At 37.3% G+C, this 25,343-nt stretch overlaps 1 protein-coding gene across 4 annotated transcripts in view; it reads right to left on the bottom strand.

The window, feature by feature from the left end:
- CNTNAP4 (contactin associated protein family member 4) overlaps window positions 1-25,343 on the bottom strand; it is a 242,550-nt gene that overhangs the window by 78,242 nt on the left and 138,965 nt on the right. For all 4 annotated transcript variants that reach the window (XR_010069045.1, XM_063319940.1, XM_063319943.1 and 1 more), the window contains exon 4: window positions 9,482-9,629. Coding sequence is in view for 3 of the 4 variants with exons in the window: in XM_063319940.1 (XP_063176010.1) it covers window positions 9,482-9,629 (148 nt within the window). In the remaining variant the exon portion in view is untranslated. The remainder of the gene's footprint in view (window positions 1-9,481; window positions 9,630-25,343) is intronic.

Raw genomic sequence — 25,343 nt, 5'->3', positions numbered from 1 at the left:
GTGCAACTTATTTCTGCTCTTCCTGTTCTTCCCCAAATATTAAGACTGTCCTGTTTTAATGGTGATGCTATCATTAGAAAATAAAGCAAAGTGGGAAGAGATCTGTTTTCTATTCCAATCTAGTACTAATCTCACATGCTGAAAGATCTTCCTTGCCTTGGAGCCATCAAGTACTTTGACCATTTCTGTTCTTACTTATTCTTAGGATGAAAATCTCTATTAATTTATCTGCCATTAATCATAGAATCATAGAATCCTTATCGTTGGAAAGGACCTTTGAGATCATCGAGTCCAACCATACACACACATACAAAAAACCCTACAATCTCTGCCAGTAGAGCATGCCCTGAAGTGCCAAATCTAGATGTTTCTTAAACACCTCTAGGGATGGTGACTCAACCACCTCCCTGGGCAGGCTGTTCCAGTGCCTCACCACTCTTTCAGTAAAGTAATTCTGCCTAATATCTAATCTAAACCTCCCCTGCCACAACTTCAGACCATCTCCTCTGGTCCTGTCATTATTCACCTGGGAGAAGAGGCCAACACCCACCTCTCTACAACCTCCCTTCAGGTAGTTGTAGAGGGCAATGAGGTCTCTCCTCAGCCTCCTCTTCTCCAGACTAAACATACCCAGCTCCCTCAGCCTCTCCCCATATGACCTGGTCTCCAGACCCCTCACCAACCTGGTAGCTCTCCTCTGGACACGCTCCATCACTTCAATGTCCCTCTTGTACAGAGGGGCCCAGAACTGAACACAGTACTCGAGGTGAGGCCTCACCAGTTCCGAGTACAGAGGCATGATCACTTCCCTACTGCTGCTAGCCACGCTATTTGTGACACAAGCCAGAATGCTGTTGGCCACCTTGGACACCTGGGCACACTGCTGGCTCATGTTAAGCTGGCTGTCCACCAGCACCCCCAGGTCCTTTTCTGCTGGACAGCCTTCTAGCCACTCTTCCCCAAGCCTGTAGCGTTGCATGGGGTTGTTGTGACCAAAATGCAGGATTCAGTACTTGGGTTAATTAATAAAATAAAGAAGAGACAAATCATGTCAATTATATTTAACTGATTTTCAGGGTCTTCATGCACGCTGTAGATTTAAGCCACTATTAAAATCAATCTCGATATCTGTACAGAAGTTCAAAATAATATCATGGCATAATATTCTAGGAAAGAAATAAAAATATTCTAAAATGGAAACCTGTCAGCTGTGAGTAGGGCATGGTTCTCTGCATCAAATGTTTTTTTTTACTGTCATCATACACAATCATGACTTTAATTAAGCTGAATTACAGTTTTAGAACCGGAATACAGGACTTTGTGTTATCAGTTTTCCTGTATCACAGAATCACAAAAGGGCTGAAGTTACCATGCACCTCTGGCAATCATCCTGTGCAACTTCCACGCTTAAAGCAGGATCAGCACCACCAGGTTTCTTAGGACGATATTCAGTCACATTTTGAGTATTTCCAGGGATAGAGACCACACCCCTCTGGGCACCTCATGCCAGTGTTCAACGATCCTCAAATAAAAAACTGTATTTCAGTTCATGCCCGTTGTCTGTTGTCCTGTCTCTGGACACCACTGAAAAGTTCCTGGCTCTGTTTTCTTTATACCTTTCCATTACGTATTAATACACATGGGTAGGATTCCCCCAGAGCCTTCTACTTTCCAGTCCCAGCTCTCAAAGTCTACTGATATGGCAGACGCTCCAGTCCCTTAATCATACTCATGGCTTTTGCTGGATTTGCTCCTGTATGTCCATGTCTTTCTTGTAGTAGGGATCCCAGAATCAGACCCTGTAGTTCAGACATGTTTCATTACCGTGGTTGAGTAGAGGGAAAGGATAACCTTCCTGGACCTGCTGGTAACACTCTTCCTAAAACAGCCCGGGGTGCTGTTGGCCTTTGCTGTTGCAAGGACATGTTGCCAGCTCATAGTCAACCTGGTGTCTACCAGAATCCTCATGTGTTTTTCTTCAAAGCCACCATCAGCCCCCAGTGTGTGCTGGTAAACTCTTGCTAGGATTGTTCCTCCACAGGTACAAGACTTTGCACTTCCCTTGTGTCCTGGGTTGAGCGACACAGGCCTAATTTATCTTCTAATGCTGGGGAAAACTCCACTTTTGGAAGACTCTAGTGTCTGAATTTGTGAAAACATTTACTTTATAGCCAGCTAGGCTACGTGGGATTCAAGGTCTCAGTGTTTTCAAGCCTTGCCAGGTGCAGGGATGAGGAGGAGTGAGGCCTGGGCATTTGACCCAGGCTGGCCAACAGGATTATTTCATACCATGAACATCACATTCTATCTAAATTAGAAAGCTTGCTGCGTAGTTTCTCTCTCCCTTGATGGTGATAGTCCAGAGAAACTCCTTGGCCTGGTGCCTGACCCCTGAGGCCTTCCCTTCCTCCCAAAGCCATTGAGCTCACAGTGTCTGACTGGGAGTTCACAGCTTCCTGCTGATATAATTGGCTGAGTATAATTCTTGTATATCACATATTAATATCGGGATTAATACTGGTTCTTTAGTATTATTGTTAATTATTTAGTCTTATCCTATTATATTTATTTATATTTCAACCCTTCTGTTTCCTTGCTTTCCCTGATTCTCCTTTCCAGGTGGGGAGGGGTCATCGGGTGATAGAATAATTGTCTAAATGACAATAAATTCTTATGGGTTTTCTCAAACTATAACACCTTGGTTGAACAGCATGAGATTCCCGTCAGCCCATTTACCCAGCCTGTTTAGGTCCCTCTAAATGGCATTAAAACCCTCTGATGTGCCAATCAGTCCTCCAAATTTTTTTTGGCTGCAAACTTGCTGGATGTACACTCTGCCTCATCATCCAGATCATTAATGAAGCTGTTAAACAGCATTGAAACCAGTTTCAACCCATGGGATACACCACAACTGAATAGACTCAGCTTTGTGCCTCTGATCCCAACTCTTTCAGCCAGGCAGTTCAGTCTGTTTTCAGTCCACTTCATTGTCCACGTAAATAGCCTGTGCTTATCAGTTGTTTGTGAGGACGTTAGGGGAGACAGTATCAATACTCTCGCTAAACTCAAGATAAACACCAAACACTCCCTTTCACTCACAAGCTAGTTATATCACTGTTATATCACTATCACTGTAGTTATTAGTTTGGTCAGGCATGATTTCTCCTTTATAAATCCATGCTGACTATTTATAATAATTTCCTCAACTTTACATGCTTGGAAATGATGTCTAGGATTATTGGCTCCTTCACCTTCCCAGGGACTGAAATGAGGTTGACCAGTTTATATTTCCCTAGGTATTACTTCTTACACTTGTTGAAAATAAGAGTGATATTTGCTCTCTTCCTGTCTTTAGAAATCTCATCCAGTTGCCCCTACCTTTCAAAGATAAACAAGTATCACCTCAGAATGACTGTGGCCAGTCCTCACAACACTATGGGTGTATGCCAATAGGTCCCTGGACTTACATATGTCCAACTTGTTCAAATGTTACATATCCTCGGCCTCCTTCTACTGAGGGCACTGAGATTGTAGTATTTCCACTTCCTCCCTCCCTTACTCTCATCTTTCCCGTGGGCCTCAGAGACCGCAGATTCCTGAAGGCAAATCTTACCAGCAAAGATCAATGTGAAGAGGGCACAGAGTACCTTAGCCTTATCCATCTCTTTTGCTCCTAGGCTCCCTGCCCCACTCAGCAGTGAGCCTGTATTGTTCCTAGTCTTCCCTTTTCTGCAGATGTACCCATGGAAGCCCTTCTTATTGTATTCTGTGACCTTTATCAGTTTCAAATACAAGTGGTTTGACTTTCCTAACCACATCCCTGCATGCTCAGACAATGTGTTTGAATTTCTCCTGGATCATCTGATCTTGTTTCCACCTCTTATACACTTCCTTTTCATCCCTGATCTCAGTTAGGGGCTTCTGTCTCATCCATGCTGACCTCCTGCTACTTTTGCTAGATTTTGTACTTGCTGGGATTGACCTTTCTTGAGCTTGGAGGAAAGGATCCTTGAAAATTAACCAGTTCTCCTGGATCCCTCTTGTCTTCAGGACCACGTCCCATGTTACTTTTCCAATCAAGTCCCTGACCATGAAAAAGCCTGCTCTCCTGAAGGCCAGGGCTGTGATCCTGCTATCCGCTTTGTTCTCTTCTCTCAGGATCTTGAACATCATAGTCTCATGGTTGTTACAGCCAACACTGCTCCAGCTTTCACATCCTCCATCAGTTCTCCCTTGTTTGTAAGTATACGGGACAACAGAGTCTGACATCTTGTCAGCCCTTGATCACCTGTGTTGGGAAGTTATCATCCAAGAATTCCAGAAAACTCCTGGATTGCTTATGCCCTGCTATATTGTCCCACCAGTGGATATCAGGGTGATTAAAGTCCACAATAAGGACCAGGGTGTATGAGCATGAGTCTTCTTCCAGTTGTCTGAAGAAGGCCTCATCCATTTCTCCCATGTCAGGCAGTCTGTAGCAAACATCCACCACAATGCCACCACCTTTGGTCTGTCCTCTAATCCTAATCTATAATCTCTGAGCTGTCTCGTTATCTGTCCCCAGGCAGAGCTCCATGCACCCCTGGTGCTTGCTTACATGAATGTTAACTGCCTTTCCTCATTTTCCCAGCTAGCCCTTTCTAAACAGCCTGTATCCATTTATGGCATCACTCAAGTCATGTGAGCTGTTGACCATGTCTCTATGGTCATGATGAGATTGTAGTATTTCAAATGCATGAAGACCTCAATTTCTTTTGTGTGTTCCCCATGTTGTGTGCATTAGCACACAGGCACTGCAGAAAGCCATCGACGTGTTGATTTCTCAGAAGAAGTCCCCCATTATGTTGCCCTCTGAGTAGCACTTCCCTGTTTTTGTATTTGCACTTGAGATTGTCAAATGTTTGCACTTCAGTGCTGGTTTATTGTTTCCATGATGGACTCTCTTGTCCACACTGCCCTGAAGCCTTTGTCAAACCAGTCCGCCACTTACTTACTTGATTTTGGTCCATCATCTCCCTCCCCCATCATTCCTAGTTTAGAGCTCTCCTCACCAGGTTGGCCAGCCTGTAGGAAAAGATGCTTTTGCTCTACATGGTGAGGTGGATTATGTGTCTTCCTAGCAACTCTTGATCCTGAAAGAGTGTACCAACGTTGTTAAATCCGAATAATTGCTGCTGTGCAACTAGCTGTTGATGCAAAGCATCCACCCTGTCCTCCTCAAGCACTTTTCTCATCAGGAACAAGGAAAATGCCACCTGAGATCCTATGCCCTTGCCCCTTGCTTCTAAAGCCATGTAGTCATGCTTAATACACATCAGGTCTCCCCGGGCAGTACTGTTGGTGCCCACACGGGAAAGCAGCAGAACAGGATACTCTGAAGGCTGGACAAGGCTCAACAGTCTGCCCACACCTCAACAATCTGTCCACAAAGTGCAGAATCTAAGTCCCTACCAAGCAGCAAATCTCCCTAGAAACAGGGAAGGGAAGGGAATGCACTTATATTGCATTTTCAAAAACTTTTGTTAAGTGAATGCAGCTCTGTTTTTTAATATAGTTTGTTCATTTTCTTCACATATTGATAAAGTACTTCTTACTTATGAAGAATTCATTTACCAAATATACAATCAATAAACATGACATTCTACTTAGAAATGAATCCTAAGTTAACTGTTTTACTTCATTACAACACTGAAAGACTGTGGACAGTAAAAGCATTAATCAATGTCAAATTTAAATAACAAATTTTAATTTTAATAGCTTCAATAAAAATTTCAAGAATAGAACTTTTACTTTGTTATGTATCTATCAAACCAGCTAACTAGATATATTCTTAGTAAGTACTGAAAAAAGCCGTTTTTTTTATTTGAGAACATACTCTACTTATTAGTTATTGAGACACAAACACAAATATTTAGCACTGCTTTCCAAAATCCCTTTTACTATTATGCAGCACTAGCTCCTAAGAAGCAAAATCTACTCTGTCTAAATTTGGAAAATAAACAAAATGAAACCTTCCCTCCACCACCATGCATGAATGAGGATTGTGAAAGGGCTACAGATGTTAATCAAAATTCTTGTAACATTCCTCACACATATTTTGTCTTCACCATCTGTGCATTGCCACTAGAAATAAATTGAAAGAGTTGTGAGAGATAAAGCTTGGGTCTCCTACACTGTTATCAGTATAGAAAGAATGAGCCCAAATACTCAAGGTGCCATAACGTTTTCATATTTACCAACTACTGTCAGCTTCTAATAGTCCCTAGACTTGAACATCAGTCTCCATGGGTTTTCTCTACTCTACTATTATAAATAAGGAAAATTAAAAAAGGTTGATTTCTTTATAAACACTCATCTTTTGTTATCACAATTTACAATGGGTCTTTCTCAAATTAATGTAATCCATATCCTTAGTCTACTGTGAAAATACCTTTGGAAGTGACGAAATGTCTCTGAAAAACTGGAAATTCTGGAAATCTCCTCACACACCATAGGATCAAGTGTACTAGTGATCCTGAGCAAAAGTTTTAGTTGCAATACATTTGAAAAATGATTAGATTTTTGTTTTGAAAAAAACTTAGAACAGTGCAAACTGTTTAGCATTTTTTTATTGTTTTTAGGTATCCTTAGTCCTGACCAATTGTATTAAAACAAGACATTTGCTCTCTGGTCCTTTACAGTTTTGGGGAAAGCAGCCCCAAAAAGGTTCACAGTGTTCAGAAAAGTTAGGTAAATCAGGGCCTAGGTATTGCTTAAAACAAAGCCTTTGCAGGGCCGGGGTGGGGCGGGGAGAGGCGGGAAGCAGAATGGGGGAAGTTGCATAGTGAGATTGTTCTCAATCAACAATACTTAAAATTAACTTTTATACAATCACATTCACATCAAGCCCTAGAAAGCGCATTATTGCAATTATGAAGAGCATAGGAAGTCCTTTCTTTGACAGATGTAACTGTGCCATAGATTTTATGCATTCCATCCAGTGACGGAATGCTCAAAAAAGAGTGTTAATAGTGTTAGAGGACTCTGGAAGAGGGTTTGCATATCACAGTATCTGCAGGGCTTATTGTTAGGCATCTGACAATGTTTTAATGGAAGACATGCATTTCATTGCCAGTTATCCATCTCCTACAATTTTATATATTTTTCATTTTCACATTTAAACCCCTCTGTCTGTCATATGGAAAAGCCTTTTCTTTTTTTTTTCTATTTTTAGTCTTCTAGTTTTTCAGAGAATGGTATGAAAAAGAGCATGTTGTAATGGAGAAACAAGTAAACTATTGTTTATTGGTTTTAGTGGCAGCAGAGAGCTTAAACTGAACTCTGCTTTATGTGACTTAATTGTCTCAATCTGACTTTTCAGAAACAAGGCATAGGAAATGTCTGTAGAGATTCCTCAGTCTCTTTTGCACACACTAAATAGGGAGAACTCAGGCAGAGGCTGAGAGAGATTTTGGGGTGGGGTTTTGTGGCAGCAGAATGTTCTGTAGTCATGGCACAAGCAGATTTCGTCAGTCCACATGAAGCCAAGTAGTTCACCTGGAGGTAGAAAACATCTATCTTTCTTTCTTTCTTACATGAAAAATACTGTAGAATAGGAGTAAGAAAACTGAGGAACATGGCAGAGGTAGCAGAATGAAGAAGGAGAAGAACTAAACACAAAGAATACAGGGGAACTCTTTCAATGTTTCATATAATTCTCTTACTGACTACCCTTATTTAGCCTTTCTGTTCCATAAGTCCAAAGAGGCAAAAATGGAAGGACTTGTTCTGGAAGTATGCTTTACAACATATAAAAGGTAACAGTCCTTCGCCTAAGAAGTTTATAGTAAAAAAGAAGTTCTGTAAAAAAAAAAAAAAAAAAGGAAACAAAACTCATAATAACCTGCGTTATCCTACGGACATCTATCATGGACCTTACGAAACCTCACTGAGACTGTAATTAAAGGGGAAATGTTAGTGCTGAGGATACTAGGCTAAGTTATGCAGTGCAGGTATTTGGCTGGAGACAACAGAGCAACAACTTGAAAGTAGTGCCAAGAGTTGACCTGTATTACATCAATAAGATAATAATGACTTCTTTTGTACGTAACAGACATGCACCTTGCAGTATCACTTTATGGAATAGTGAGATCAGCTGTATTTATTCTTGCAGTTTTAGTTTTAGTTGTGTGATTTGCCTCAGGTAAGACTCAAGGAAGAAATGACTGCACTTGCTCTTGAATACAGAACGCTGTCCACATATGCGGTGTCAAATGTACCACAGAGATAAGATTTCAAATGGGAGACTCATAAGAGCTTTCCACTGGGAAAGATAAAGTCATCTGTTCAGCCTCCATTTTTAGCTTTTAGTAGTCTTGGTACTTAAAAAGTGGAGGATAAGTTAAATCTTGACCACATTTCTCAGTTACAGCAGTATCATTAGATTGTTCTATGAATCATAAGTCATCTTCCCAGTCTTCAGGCAAATGACGCTGAGGAATTCTGTGTGTTTTAGCTTCTCACACCCTTCTCCTGACTTGAGCTGCCTATTCTCTGGGATGGTGCAGTTTGCCTGATTTCTGAGGTGACCGAATCTCTTGCAGTGAGGTTGAAATTTTCAATATCCTTAGTTCATGGACTTTTACTCATTTTACCAAACCAAGTTTAAGGCAGAAAGCCCAGAAATGTGTTTTACTGATGTTCAGCTTAAAGTCAGATAGCAATGAATTCAGAAGAAATCAGCCGTGTAAAGAAAGATTTAAGAATAGATGTCAAATAAAAAAATTAATCCTACATGAAAGTACTTAAAACAAGCAATTAAAGAGGTTACCTAAAATAAACTCTGTTTCCCTCATGGTTAAAAGCTGTGGAGAATAAAAATCAGTAAACAACTTGCTAGGAGGAATATTTGCTAAAAAGTTCGGAGATGAAGAACTGTAACAAGAAGACTACAGGGAGATTTACATTGTCCAGCAGACCAATACAACCATAACTTGTATGCATTTGTCTTCCAAATTCTTATATCAGTTATTAATGTTTTATTAATGACACTAAAATTATTCTAAAATTAACCCTTAAATATATAACAACTTTGACATGTCCTTCAGTTGTATAGTTGTGGGTCTATCTACTTGTACTCTTATTGGCTCAGGACCAAGACCATATATATTGAAAAATGTAAACATTTTTCACATTTTGCCCTTTAGATAGAAAGTATACCATGTTAAGATGCAGTTTTTAAGGCTATCAAAAAAGGAGTTTGCAGGAAATTAGTTATTGGATTAAGTCCACACCACTTGTTCCAACACAGAAAGAACTGGAAAATAAGCATCACATATTGTTAGATGATGCAGAAATTAGTGAAGTCTGCACATAAACTTATTGAATCAGTTTTATTCAAAATTAAACTTAAGCTTAGAAATCTACTTGCCAAGTGCAATTTAGGTAGCAGAAGACAATGATGAATAGTTGTTTCATTTAGCTGATTCAGCAAAACACTTACTGTATGTGCATCCATACACTTCAATGCGCATTCCAATTCTGCCATTCGGATTCCAGTCCAAAGGCACGAAACGAAGATATCTTGCTTTAACTGAATGCTGAAGCTTATAGTATACGACACTGTCTGCATTTGTGTTTCCAGAAAAGGCCTAGAAGAAAATGAAAAAGAAATCAGCCACATCCATATCTAATACAGAAATATTTGAAGGTATGGCTGATCTTTTCATTTTATACCCTCATCTGGCAAACAGTCAAGCACAGAAATAAAATGTAATTGTCAGTGAATTCTATAGGAACAACTGCTGAATCAATCTTGATTATTCTTCTGTATCAAATGTTGTCGTCTGGTCATTTAGTGCTGACACCACACTCATCAAAAAATCTCACACCTTCTAATGTTTAAGCAAATGAAACATTCTAAACCCAAACATTCCATTCACAAAATGTGTAGAGCACCCTGGCATTTTAGTGTATTGTACCATCTAATACTTTTCCACAAGACACAGAGTGAGCTCTAAGATTTCCTCTTACAGAAAGGTTAGATAAATTTCATTACAAGCCTGTGTTTTAGATGAGCAGTGTGCTCAATCCAAGAATGGATTATGACAGATCATGGTATTGAAAGCCTCCGGTTTGCAGCAATCCAGAGTATTATAAAAGGATTTTAATTCAGTGTTCTGTTGAAAAACAAAAATCTAAATTTCAACTTTTTTCCCCAGGTAAGAGATAAAAAAAAATGAAGTATTATCATACTTTTTTTGGTCATTATTTAACTAATAAGACTACTTTCCCTTTCTGTTACATAAAGAAAATATAAAGAAACAAAGAAATGTAAAGAAGAACGTAAAAAATCTAAAGAGCTGTAATCATGAATTTTAGCATCCTAAAGAATGGAGAATATCATCTGATTTTGTTGGTTACATGTCCAGGTGCATGTAGTTCTTTTCTCATTGCCTGTTGGTGATATGTAAAGCCGAAAGACTTTGTTCAAACATTTTGGGTCTAAATATCTGATAAATTAGACAGAAATAGCTCTATGAAATATTTTGATGAGCAGAATTAAAAAGATTACACATTTCTGGATATTTGGACAGTACTGCTGCTATAAGCCACAGATGTTGCAACTGCAGAAATATATAGAAACCAACATCTTTAGCTACAGAGCTTCTCTTTCCATAAGTTTTTAAAGCAGAGGTGAGCTTCATTATTTACCCTCCTATACATGAATTTTGCACCTTCCCTCCCCTGTAGGAGTAAAATTTTAATAAATTCTAATCTCTTACCATTCAATAGGAAAAAAAGAAAAGAAAAAAGAAAACAGCTAGTGAATAGGCTCATTAAAGGTAACCTATTAAGCTAGAAATAAGCAATGAGAGTTAGTGACTCTGAACGCCCACACCACTTTCAAATTCATGCTTTATAATTTCACTATCACAGGGGGTGAAGGTGGAAACATGCCAAAATACTGGAGAAGAGCAACTATTTTCTGGGTAAGATCCTTTCAGACCTCTTGTCCCTTCAAATCCTTATTTGGAGTCTGTAGCAAATATAGCTTCCAGTGAAAGTGTCGATCAGTTTGTTGACAGAACCAGAACCCACGCTCCAGAATTTTAAGAACTGTTAGCAAATGAAGAGTTCTATTAAGATTTAAATTTCTTTCCAAAATAATTTTCAGATAGCAGCCACCGCATGAAAATTAGTTGAGTACAAAATGCATAATCCTTCATTTTTCAATGCAGGATATACTTAAACCATGTGTTCTTAATTTAAAATCAGGTTTTTAACTTCAGTTAAAAGGTAATTCAAACTACTCTTTAAACTGTTCAGAATGGTCAATTTAGAAATCAATACATTTAGCTGTCATATTACAAAGCTTTTATCTGGGTAGAACGCATTTTAAAGTGTTATCAATTGAGTAGAGTATTAAATAGGTCTTTATTGCTTGATTTTAAACACTCTAAAGGTTAAAATACATAGATTGGGGCTTTTTTAATCCTTTTCACAAGAAAGAGGAGGCAATCAGACAGCTTTTGCTCCAGACTGCAAACGCTAAAGGCTTACCTGAAGCCCATGAGAGTAGCTTGTAGGTTTTTTAGAGGAGAAGCATATTCAATGTGACAGATACACTCCTGTCTTTACAGTAGAATGCAATTACTGTTTCACAGTTCAACCCAGCAATTGTTTAAGTACACAACAGTTGTAAACATATAATGAGCTTTCTTGCTCGCACCCCTGCTTTCTTCAGATTGTTCAGATCACTTCATTCTTGTGCCAAATCACTTGAAGGGAGCATGCTATTATTCTAGATTATGCAGAGTTCTCACAACCTACACAGGTATCTAATGGTTAAAAAGACTCAATATGACCCTGAGTTAATAGGAATGTTACATATAATAAGCACTGTCTGCATAAATATTAATAGAGTTGTAAAGCTAACCCCTCTAATATAACTGCCTACTGAATCTTAGTTGATGCTCTTACAGACACTATATTATATTGCTTTTTAATAGCATGAAGACGTGCCATCTATCTCAAAGAATGTGGTTTTCGAAATACGGAAACACAGGTTTTTTTGCACTTCAGCCTTAAAAATTAGCAGGGACACTCAGCAGCACTGATATCTAAGTAGATAGCTCTTCATGGCCTATTTTATTCCACGAAGGAAAAGTACCCTGGGCTGTACAGAAGCCTGAAATGAGGGCCTAATCTCAAACTTGATTTAACCCTTCTACTCAATTTCTAACCCTGTAGTTGCTTTACCTCAAGTTATTTTAACCCTGCTTTGAAGACAGAATTACTCAGTTCATTATGGCATCGGAAATCACACATGTGCTCTGGACTGTGTTAGTAAAGTTAAATCCACTGTGTAGAAGGGTATCACCAAGCTCAGAATAATTGTGAAGGTAAGCTTACATCAGGAAATGGTTAAAAAGAAAGTTCTTTACTTCCCATCCTCTACCCAGAAAGCAAATATGTTTTAAGACCAGGGGTAACACCAGCATCATGTCCAAATCCTCAGACAGTCAAAAATTCCCCCCTAGGTAAAGTTGTGTATAAGACATGCACTGTGTACACTGAAGTGTACTTTAGATCACCTACAACAGATGATGCTTATTTACGAATGCAACTTCTACTGCGTAATATACTATATATACACTGTAAAACATACTATAGGACTAAATAATATGCACAATGTTTTTACGTATATTGTGTACCCATTGTAAGAAATAGTATGATTTTTATTACAAATATTACTTCATATGAAGTACAAATATTATTATGTTAAATAAGTATACTTAGAAGGAAATTCTTATTTCTTGTTTAATGACAAGAACTTGAACAGGACCCCAGCTTGGGTAATTTTGCTGGAAGAGGAAGTTTAGCAGTGAGGTACTAGTGTGGTGAGAGCTTCGTCTTCTGTTTTATGAATTCTACAACCAAAACCAGCAAAAACAACTAAGATCTTGCTGATGTTGCATGATGATGGTTATGCTTTGGAAACACAGTCAGACCAAACTGCCTGTACAATTCTTTCTGCTTATGACACACACTAAAACTGAAGTCGGTATTAGTGCCAGCGGTCATCAGGAAGGGAATAGAAATCCCAGTAGGCTACTGGCAACTTATTCACCTTAAAGCATCATTCAAACTGCTATATAGACCAGATATAAAAACAAATGTGGGTAGAAAACCATCAAAAATTCTTGTTTCAGTCAGTGTCCAATACCTGTAACATCTTCTGCTATTTGCATAGGAGTATACTCCGTCTGGCAAGTTCTGATGCTTTTACATCATCTGCACATTGTGCACATCATCTGATCAATGCTATGGTCAAAAGAAAAATATCTGACCAGCTATAGCAATAACATGATTTGCAAGCAAAACAGTGGAGGGATCTTAGAATAACTGGCATGATGCAACCCTGACTAATTACTGTCAGAGGTACTGATGTCATGCACAAGATAATATGTTTGCCCTTTCATTCAGTGATTCCCTCTATCTATCATCTTCCTTAGTTATGATAGAGTTTGATCTTGTTTGCTTTTTCATTTGTTTGTTTATTAGTGTTTTTATTATATAAATATTTCTAATGTGCTGCTTAAAAGATTTCAAATGTTTGAGGTATATTGATTTCATCATTTTATTATAAACTTGAGCAATGTGATTCACAAAGTACAATTCCATTTGAATACAATATTATTTGAAAACCAAATAATAAAATTAATTTTAAAAAGTCCTCTGAAAGAAGAGATTTAAAAGACTACTTCATCTCTAACTATATTTTTCACTTAGTGTTTTTGTAGTCCATTAAGAAAGTTTTAAGGAATACTGTTGAACATTTTATTTTAAATATCTCTTAATTCATTGTGCTGTAGATTTTGCCACTAAAGTATAATTTATTCTACTTGTAGATCAAGAGTTCAGAATTGGAATCTTACAGCTTTTAGCACTGAAAATACTACTGTTTTTTTTCTTATAGAAAATCATTCCACCTACCAAGAGGAATACAAATCTCTCATTTAGTTACCAACCATCTCTGAGTGCTATTAAAATTAGACGGCAAAACCAAACTATTGAGTGCTCTTCAGTATGTTTCAAAACACTATTTATTTTGCAACTGCATTACTAATAGTTTTATATATGATGGACTAGAAATGTAGAAAGGGAATTTATTTAATGGAAGACCACACTGTACACAGTTGTCTTTTAGAGCTTCTTTTCATAAGAAGTTACTAAACAGTGTCTCTGCTCATTATAGAACATCTTAACATGGATTAGTCTCATGTACTATGATGAAAAGCAGGAATAGAGTGGGTACCTTTCGAAGAAATAAAACTCTAGCTACTATATATAGGTAGCTATTTCAAATTATTCAGTATCCAAAAGAACTCTCTGAAACACTCCGTAACAAGGTATCGGTTCCCACCTGTAATATCTTTTAATGTTTATGGCAGCACATTAAAGGGAATGCTTTACTGAATTAAGCTTGTTCATTGACCAGTATGACTGTGACCTAATTGTCTTTACTGTCTGCTGATGTTTCTTCTTAGATTTAAAATTCAAGCTTCTTATGTTAATCTTTATATTACCTAGCTCATAGCCATGTCGTGTTACATGCTCCTGTCATTTGCCTTCTTAACTTCTTTAATCACTGTTTTGTTTTGGCGTTTTTTTTGAAATAATGACAAATTGTACTGCAGAAGTGTTCTGAATGTTTTCCAGCTTTTCAACAGCAAGAAATTCATGGCATAAAATACAACAGACAGTGAAGGATGCAAGAAATACATCATACAAATAAAATGGCCAGCCAGAAGATTGGTATGACCAGTGCAATTCTTCTATGATATACATCAACTACCTTCAATTTCTCTACAAACTTGTAAAGATAAATTGTTTCTTTTGCAGTTCCTGTTTTTTAGCATTGTCTAAAATGAACTTCTTCACAAAGACTTGCAAACTAGGTCCATCTTCCACCTAAAAGTGCTAAAGGACAGCTAAACATCAAAACCAAATTAAGCCAAATTATTCAAACTTCAAACAAAATAATGGAATCGGCAAGCAATGACATACCTTCAAGGAATAACTGAATTTTATTTTATGCCATCTTATTTTTCATTTTACTTTTGTACTTTGTTTGATGACAATATCCTCCTATAAAGTCACTTGAGTACTTAGATTTATGTAGGAAATGAATGTTTTACTTATAATATTAACTGAAAATAAGATATGTGATCTTGATAGAGCCTGAACTAAAAGGATTTGCAAACACATTTTAGAGAATAGAAAGGAGCAAGAAAAGAACAACTACTAAAGTTAATGAGACTTCTATAAATGTCTGTCCTGGTTTCACCTGGGACAGAGTTAATTTTCTTCCTAGTAGCTGGTATAGTGCCATGCTTTGGATTTTGTATGAGAACAATTCTCATAACACATTGATGTTTTAGTTATTGCTAAGTAGTCCTTATACTAAGTCAAAGACTTTTCAGCTTCTCACTCTGCCAGCAAGGAGGTGCACAAGAAGCTGGGAGGGAGCATAGCCAGGACAGCTGACCCAAACTGGCCAAAGGGATATTCCATACCATATGATGTCATGCTCAGTATATAAACTGGGGAGAGTTGGACAGGGGGCTGGGATCACTGCTTGGGGATGGGATGGGCATCAGGTCAGTGTGTGGTGAGCAATTGCACTGTGCAACACTCAGTTTGTATTTTCTTCTTCTATTATTATTTTTTTTTTCTTCCTTTGCTGTTCTATTAAACTGTTTTTGTCTCACGCCTAGAGTTTTATGTTTTTTTTATCACTTCTCCTCTCCATCCCACCGTGGGGCAGGGAACGGAGTGAGGAATGAGCAAGCAACTGAGTCGTATTTAGTTGCTGTCTGGGGTTAAACTGTAACAATGTCAAAAACTTGAAAAAAGTAGTTGTCATTATCACCAAATCTCAGATAGGAAAATTTAGAAGAAAGCAGGTTAAATATTCAGCACATTGTGAAATAGCTGGTCAAACTTTTATATAAAACTGTATCTCCCTCCTCCTAGACTTAAATCACTGCAATTTCCTCTTAGGCAGTGGTAATGTGTAAGCAGGATGACTGTTCTCTCTATAATTTTTATTAAAAGGTGAATGTCACAAGCTTCAATGTAAGTAAAAGTTGAAATTCAGAAACTACTTTTTCTTAGTTGAAAACGTCTCTGTAGAGTCTCCATGCTAGGTCTCCTGTCAACAATCTAATTTCTTTACTCTGTAAACCAATCTAGTAATGCTAATAGTAAGGAACATATTAATACTATAAACTATTATGCAAAAAAAAAAATTAGTATGTTATTCTACTGTAGTAAAATGACACAGCAATCAGATGGACATGCTGCATACTGCTGTTAGTGCCATCCTTCCTATATAAAGTTTCTTCTCTGCGAATTTTTGACAGACTTTTTTCACTCCGTTACTTTTCCTGACAGTGATGCATCAAACCTCAGCACAGAACTGAATGCCTAAATATAACTATGGTGCTGTTAGACAGAATTTTCTAATACTTATGGCCATAAAAGTTACTAGTTAGTCTGACCAGATACAAAAGAAACACTTGGCTATTGTATTCAAGCGCAGTAAAAGCGCGGACACGACTGGTGACTTTAATTTTGCCGTATTTTAAATCTTTCTGAACAGTTGGACCCAGAGAGTTGGACCCAGAAAGTGGTGACCAGTGGCACGAACTCTGTGTGGAGACCATTAATGAGCAGTGTACACCTGAGGTCAATAATGGATCCAATCTTATTTAACACCTTCATTAATGATCTGGATGACGGGACAAAGTGGACTCTCTGCAAGTGTCCTGGTGACATCAAAACTGGGAAGAGTGCCTGATACACCAGAGTGTTCCTGCTATCCTCAACAGGCTGGAGAAAGGGACTAACAGGAACCTCATCACATTCATCACCAAGTCACCAAGCTAAACATGAGCCAGAAATGTGTCATTATAGCAAAGAAATCTAATGGTATTATTGGCTGAATTAGACAAAGTATTAGCAGCAGGCGGTGGGAGGTGATCCTTCCCGTTTATTCAGCACTGGTGAGGCCACACCTGGAGTACTGTGTCTAGCTGTGGGCTTCCCAGTACAAGAGATAAATGGACATACTGGAGAAAGTCCAGGAAAAGGCCACAAAGATGATGAAGGGGTTGGAGCATCACTCATAAGATTAAAGGCTGAGAGAGAATAGAGAAGAGGAGGCTCAGAGGTGATATTATCAATGTGCATAAATACTTCAAAGAAGGATATAAAGAAGATGGAGTTATACTCTTTCCAGTGATATCCCATAATAGGAAAAGACTCAGTGGGTACAAACTCAAACACAGGAAGTTCTGTCTGAATATAAGAAAATCTTTCTACGGTAAAGAATATTTTTTTTTTCCAGAGACCCGGAATAGGTTGCCCTAACAGGTTGTGGAGTCTCCATCGTTGGAGATCTTCAAAATCCCTCTGGACATGTTCCTGGGCAACAAGCTCTAGGTGACCCTGCTTAATCAGGGTTGTTAGACCAGATGACCTTTCCAAGTCCATGTCATTAACTATTTGTGATTCTGTGATGTTTGGTTTCACATTACAAAATGGAGGCTTTTTTGGTTGAGTTTTTTTTGACGCAGGTGGTGGGAGGTAAAAATACAGAGTTCATAACTTTATACCAGGCTGAAATCCCAATGGAACCTCTGTGAGGATCAGACCTCCAGGTCCACCTCCTCTGTTTTGTGGGGACTAACAGTGTTAACATCTCCAATGCAATGCAAGAGAATACACCAAACACTTGACACACAAACCACCCCTTAGAGTTTTATATGCCTTTCAAAATGCTCTGAACATCAAGTTGATGTTTGACCATGTGAAATATTCCCTTCTCAGTCCGCTCTTCTTCTTTGTCTTTCTTCTGGCCAAATTTTTGTTTTTCTTCTGTAAAAATGCTAGGCCTATCTTTCCTCTTCAGACTTGTTTCAAACCTGATCTTAAAGCTAACTATTTCGATTTTCTGGTGCGTGTGCGTCGTTGGTGATGCTGGTGCAGTTTTGCACCACTTCTGTCATCTTTACTGATTTCTCTTCCTAGGAAGTATTAAGCTATGAATCACAGCTGGCTTGGAGGCCATAGCTGGTGAGAATTCACTAAACCCTCATGCTCTTCTTACAGCTTTCCATCAGTGCAGTCAGAAAGAGAATACTGGGATAAACTGTACCAATATTCTTTCAGTCTGTCTCTCTCTGGTATTTCTTCACACTGGGTGAGTGTTTTATTCACTAGGATATTATATTATGTTTCTTTCTCTTTTTTGCCTTTCACTGTGTGAGCAGAATATCACCATACCTTTACAAAAGAGAACAGCTCCAGAAGTAGGAGATGAAGACGAGACCAAAAGTGACAGATGACATTTATGAATGGATGCAATACTAGTGATTCTTTCTGTCTTTCTGTTTTGCAGTTTGGTTTGGATTTTGTTTGTTTTGGTTTTTTTTGTTTGTTTCTTTTGTTTGGTTTTTGAGAAACAAAATTTGATACAGTTTGGTGTCATATTAATATAGAAGAGGAAGATTTTAATATCTAAAAAACAAGATAACAACAAAAATTTGTGAGCTTTGTTTCTTTTTTGCAGCAGTAGCAGTTGGATACCCCATTTACTCAACAGCATTGCAGGGTTGTGTAGGTAGGATATGAATCTAGGGCCCTTGAATGGCTATTGCTAGCTAGCAGAGGTCTATCACCAGTTAGCCATGCTCCTTTGGAAATGCGGTTAACAAAACCAGTGTCTTTTTTTGTCTTTTTTTTTTTTTCATGTTTGGTAGATCTGAAAAGAAAAGTTACTTCATTGTCTAGATGTCACGGTGTAGGGACTAATGTATGCATTAAAAATATCTTAATGTGAACCGCCAGAGATAACTACTTCTTTTGAGTTCTTGCACCTACCTTATTTCCTGTTTCATTTATCCAATAAATTGTATGTGAAGTAACTTGTCGCCATTGGAGGGAGCCCTTGTACTAACAGAACTGGACACAACATTGAGGTTTGCTGACACTCCCTTAAAAAATTATCATAACAACTTTTCTTTATTAATACCCAATATGTAATTATGAAACTACTATGCTTTATTGTTTAATACCTAAGTACTTGTACCTCACAGATATTCCCTGAAAACTGAAAATGTGAATGTGTTTAATAACAGTATTACTGGAAATCTAAACAATCTTTATCCTCAACAACTAACAAAGGTTAGCTAATTTTTTATATGAAATGAATATACATATAGGTTTTAAAATACGGAACTCTAGGCCATGAATTTGTATTCCAATATTCTAAAGGTAACTATGATGGTCTCCGAGGACAACAACCAAAGCAGTTTTTAATATAAGTGTTTTGACAATTTATTTTCACTTTTTTTTAATGTTTGTTTTGGTTTGTTTTGTTTTAAGAAAGTCAATCTGTAAAATATGAACATATTGAGTTTTGAATCTGGGTTACAGTGTAACTCTCCTTTCTATTTTCAAATCAGTTTGAAGTGTAGCCATTACTGTGCTGGGTAAAGAAATGTTTTTACTAATAGTATTTAATGTTGAGTGTCAAATGAAATACTTTTACATACTTAGAAATAATAAGCTCCATAAATGTTATGATACGTTTTCAAAGAGCAGTAAACTATTTAACCTGTTTATTTCACATATTTACTTGTTAAAAGTTGTAAAATTTGGGGGGATGGTGTATTTCTCATTATATGACATTTATGTAGGAATCCTGATTCACAATTATACTTCCACAGAACATAGCATAGCACAGACACTATCAGAAAGCAATAATAAATAAAGATAATTCGGGTAATTTATAAATCAAATAACTATGATGCAACTGCAGTGTCTGCTGCAATGTCAAAAGAGTAAGTAGGAATCCTGTTTGCTCAAAGCAATACTAAAAAAAAAAAAAAAGTATAACATTCCTTTGTATACAATTTCACAGTTTGCTCTGAAATTGAACTAAATGAACAGAAAGAAAGGAAGGAAATCTCATTAACTATGCAATGTAGAAATGTCAGGGCAAATTCTTTGTAGTTCTTATGTCCTGAGAGTCATAAACAATAAGAGATTTCAATAAAAAGCCTTCTACTAAATTTATTTCTGTGGCTTTTCATATATGAAGTCTCATCATTTCTATCTTTAGAGAAATGTCTGTATATGAATTCTTCTCATATACGTAAGTCATCGTTATGGATTCAAAATAATGTATAATACACCAAGTTATCGTAATGATAATCTGTTTCTTACGTTGCTACAACTTCCAAATTAGTCAAATATTTCACCCATCTCATCAAAAACTTCAGTGGCAAAATATAACTTTTCTTTTTAAATAGTGCTTGCCTTTCTGGTTATAAGAAAACCTTTCAAAAGCATTCAGCTTCCATGTTGTTTGCTTTACTATGTCAAAAGATACTATGAAATGAAACGACAGAGAAATTCACTGAATAGATTAAGAGTTTCAGATAGATTCTAAACAATAGTCTTTCTGTATATACTAATATTAACACTAATTCTGTATTAAATTTTATCAGAAATGTTCATCCAATGTGTATTAAGGTTGCATTCTGAAGTAGTTATCAATGACTAGGAACAATTAAATCCAATGCATAAAACATTCCCTGTTAAGAAAATCTGGAGTATAAAACCAGAGGTTCAGTTTTACATAAATGTCAGCATTCATGTAGCCACACTGAAAATAGATGGGACAACATGATAAGCCCCCAAATTCAAGTTTCCAAATGACATTCTCTAATTATCCCTCATCTAGTTATTCAAACTTCTACTTGACCACTTTTATTCTGCAGTTACACACCTGCATTGAAATAGAATAAGACTACTTAATAGACTTCTATAAGAATAAAAGGCAAAGTGAAATCAGAGTGATACTTAACGGATACAGGTATTGAAATGATTAATGAGAAAAATAAAAGTTAAAATTTATCACTTGCCTAATGTAACAAAATGTAAAGGATAAAGCAGATGAACACCATCATATTCTCTCCCATGTAACTTCAATATGCATTTTTTTTCAATGGATTGTCTATTTTCAACAGTGTACTATGTCTGTGCAAGACTTTCCTTTTCATCAAGCATTTTTTTTGTATTCAAAAGAAACAAATACAAGCATTTCAATAAGGTTCATATTTTATCATTGATTTGATTGATAGCTTTGACACGTGTGTTGTAGTGTCTTAAGACTCTTGAATACAATGTAAAAAACCCTATGCAGGGAACATGCAATCTCGATAGTGTTCAATTTAGTGAAGATGACTTTTAAACACACCTGCAATATAAGCATAAGAGACAGAGAGAGACACACATACAAAGTCATATTTCACTCATAAGTGCAGAACTCAGCTATTCATGAGGACAGAAAATAAAAATAAAGTTCTGTCTTCAAAATCAGAGACAAGAAGTTAAAGTAACCCAAAGAGGTGAGCTGTTAGCACTAAGAAATCTTCTGTAGGCACTGACGCTGGCAACATCATGAGATGGTTTTGTACTGATTCTATTTGGAGCCCAGATGGAAATACAGAGCAGAAGAAAAGACATATAGAAATTTGAATTAAACAAAGCAAGAAAAGGTTTTCAAAAGAAAGTAGTCTGCACCTGTGGAATAAAATGATAAAAACTTCAGCATAATGTCATTTGGCCTCCCAGGAATCCTTTTGCTATAGCCTTTTTTAGCAGAATATATTAAAAGAATATTACTCATTTATTTGGGGGGGTGGAGGAGGAAGAGGAAATAAAGAATTTTCTAAGTTTGGGAAAAGATCTGAAAGTAGCTGGAAAAGTGGGCAAGTTTTGATTGGGATAGAGTTAATTTTCTTCACAGTAGTTTATATGGGTCTATGTTTTGGATTTGTGCTGAAAACAATGTTGATAGTTCGGGGATGTTTTAGTTATTGCTGAGCAGTGCTTACACAGAGTCAAGTCCTGTTCTGCTCCTCACCCTGCCCCACCAGCGAGTAGGCTGGGGAAGTTTGGAGGGGACACAGATAGGACAGCTGACCCCAACTGACCAAAGGGATATGTCACATCATATGATGTCATGCTCAGAAATAAAAGCTGGGAGGACATTCAGAGTCAGGGTGTTTGGCTTCCCAAGAAGCCATTACGCATGATGGAGCCCTGCTTTTCCTGCAAACACCTGCATGCTGATGGGAAGTAGTGAATGAATGCTTTATTTTGCTTTGCTCGTATGTGCAGCTTTTGCGTTGCCCATTAAACTGTCTTTATCTCAATCCACTAGTTTTCTCACTTCTGCCTTTCTGATTCTCCCCCCATCCCAGTGTAGGGTGAGCAAGTGATTGGCTGTGTGGTGTTTAGTTGTCAGCTGGGATGAAACCACAACAAAGAGACATTCTCAATCCAGCCTTCAGTAAAGACTAGTAGGTTTCATACAATCTGCTCCAATTATATTTCTTTCTAGACTTACCACTCTTATCTTTATATCTTTATCCTACGTGATGCACTTAGGACAAAACAGAACAGAGCACAAACATAAGTATTTGCTCATATTAAACCAAAACCAAGTAATTTGAATCTTCTGTTCTTTTTAAAAAAAGAAACAGAAAATCCACAGCATGAGAGACTTAACTATGTTTAATAGCTAATGTACTTGCAGGCATACTACTGCTCTAGCGGACATCTGATGCCTCAGAAATGCAACACAGAGATCCCATAACAGTGCAAAGCCTGCACTGTAAACATGCTAGATCACTTAGGAATATTCACTAGAGTGCTCTCATATGCCCAGGGGATGTGTTCTAAAAAAAAGCAGTAGAATTTTTTAGCTAGTGAATGGAATAATACTAACTTCCTAGCTATTTGTCACATGGAAATTTTGTGTCTGAAATAGAATTCAGTATTAGTCTGACCAACAGACTTGGGTACCCTAAGCAGAAAAATGGTAGTAGTTCAGCCTTTCGTATACTCCTATGCCTTTAAATACAAATAAATGACTAGAAAATACAAGTGACTAGCAAATATGGCATGCAATAAAAGAAACTAAGAACACATGGTGGACAGGGAACACAAAGGACACACCTGCAAACCTCAGCAAATGGTACAATTGTCGAAGGGACAGGAGAAATGACTGAGGTGGTTATGCCAATCAGCTATGGGAAGTGCAAACAGAGTGAGCTGGCTGCCCACACAGTGGGGAAAGGCAGAATAAAAAGAAGGTCCCTGCAGAAATATCATGAAATTATATCTTCAAATAGAGATGGGAGAAACCTATTTTAATCTTTGTGGCTACTGCTCAGAGCTGTCCACTGGATGGCATATGTGCAGATCAAACCTACTGTATCAGGTATGCCTTCATTTCTTTGACTATGACACGATTTCTTTGCAGGCACAAATGTGAATAACTCCATTGATCACAGGGAAAATATGACATATGGTTATTGGCCTGAGGACACATCATTGCTGGTCACTGGCTTTCTTCATAACAGGCTATCTGGTGGAAAGTAGAAGGAATGTAAGGTACCAGTACAGTATTGACAATAATTCTGATATATTTAGCTTTTCTGTAGAAAAGCTAAAATAGATCAGCCTCATTGAACACTAATCCCATCTCCTCTACAGAACATTTAACTTCATCTTCTCTGTTTGCTAAGGAAAAAAAAGTAAAATATGCAAATTGCATCAGGAGCTGATAATGGTTTGGCTTCGATTTTCTCAGCCGCTGTATCCCAAGTTTAAAAATACAGAATGCAGACATGTAAATTACATACTGCTTGTATGTCCAACTTACAGTGGCATTGATTTATCTCAAAGGTAGGCATTTAAGTATTTGTTTTAAAGTCAGTAGTGTTATTGCAAATATTACTCAAATTTACCTGCATGCTAATGGTGTTATAGCTAGCGAGAAATGCATCACAGAAGCCCAGAGTAAGTATATGAAAATCTCATTGTTCCTACAGGATGGACATAGCACTCAATTTGAGATTTCAAGGGTCTTTCAAGGATTTTCAACTCTAATAATTAGGAACCAGACCTTACATGGGGTAAATGGGAATAAATTCCTTTTAGCGCACATGATACAAATAACCGTAACTCTGCGTCTTCAGTGGAGGTGATTGAATATATGGGAATAGTGCTGGCTACTTGTCATGCTAAGCTCTTTAGTTTATGTAATCATAAAAAGCATTTAATTGCATCTCTATGTGTACATCTGTCAGTAAGGGTTAAAGCTAAAAGTGAGAAAAATGTTGGTAATGAGTGGGGGCTTGTCTAGCATGCAAAGTCCACACTACACTACATTTACTCCTGGACATTCGACAATTTTCTTTCAATAATTATTTGCTTACTGAATAAATTGTCATCAAAGAGGTATGATCAATATGAAGTACAGTTCTTTATATTAATAATGATCCTCTTTAAATGCAAGAACTAACAAATTCTTGCTCAACATGGTGCCCCTAGAGGGAGGCTCTCATGCCAGCAACATATTTGTGAGACAAAATCAAAGCTGCACAGCTCTGCTGAAGTACAAGTGTTGCAAGCTTCTATTATCATAATTTCCAGAATATTTAATATATTTTATGTCTAGCATTTATGACAAAGCTTGAAGTATGAGAGGCAGTGAGAGTCATTTGTTCATTGAAAAGCTGGAAAATTGTGATCGATTGACCTCTGTTACAGGGTTGGTCACATTTCTCAAGCTAAATTTTTCTTTGCTCAAGTGTAGTCCTGACACTGATTTTTATGTCATTAGTTTAGATATTCTAAACAGACAGTGTGGGAATAGCTTTTCTAAAAGAAACAATACCATTCTACAGTGCACTGAAACTGCTCCTAAACCCATCCTTTGAACCAAAACTGGGGATGGATGCCATCTCATGGCTTTCTGTAGGAAAGAACAGAAGGTAGGAAATGAAAGCAATAGCTAAATATTGAGGAAAAAAAATTGAATTTTATGATTTATTTTCTTATGTAGACATTTCTTGTGGAACTTTGAGCTCCATAAAATCCTCTTTTCGTCTACAACAATCTTCACAATAAGAGTGTTAGTTCTTTGACTATATATATTTGTAACACAATAGATTGAATTTCAAAATAATTTTAATAAAAATTTTAGATTAACTTAGATTTATAGAAAGCTGAAGTAGTCTGTAGGAAAGTGTGTGACACAGATTTATTGTTACTGTCTTATACATTTCGTATTATTTCAACCCAGTGGATCTTGCTTACATTATAACCTCTTTAAACTGGCTTTCGTGCATGCTGGTACTGTAGAATGGGTATAAATAAAGCTGATTCAAGTGGATAATTCTAGTTTGCTAGTCATCCCTACCTTCTCCATGTAT

Source organism: Chroicocephalus ridibundus, chromosome Z (assembly GCF_963924245.1).
Source record: "Chroicocephalus ridibundus chromosome Z, bChrRid1.1, whole genome shotgun sequence".
Classification (NCBI taxonomy): domain Eukaryota; kingdom Metazoa; phylum Chordata; class Aves; order Charadriiformes; family Laridae; genus Chroicocephalus; species Chroicocephalus ridibundus.
Note: the sequence above shows the minus strand (reverse complement) of the source record. Positions and strands in the feature narration are given on the sequence as shown.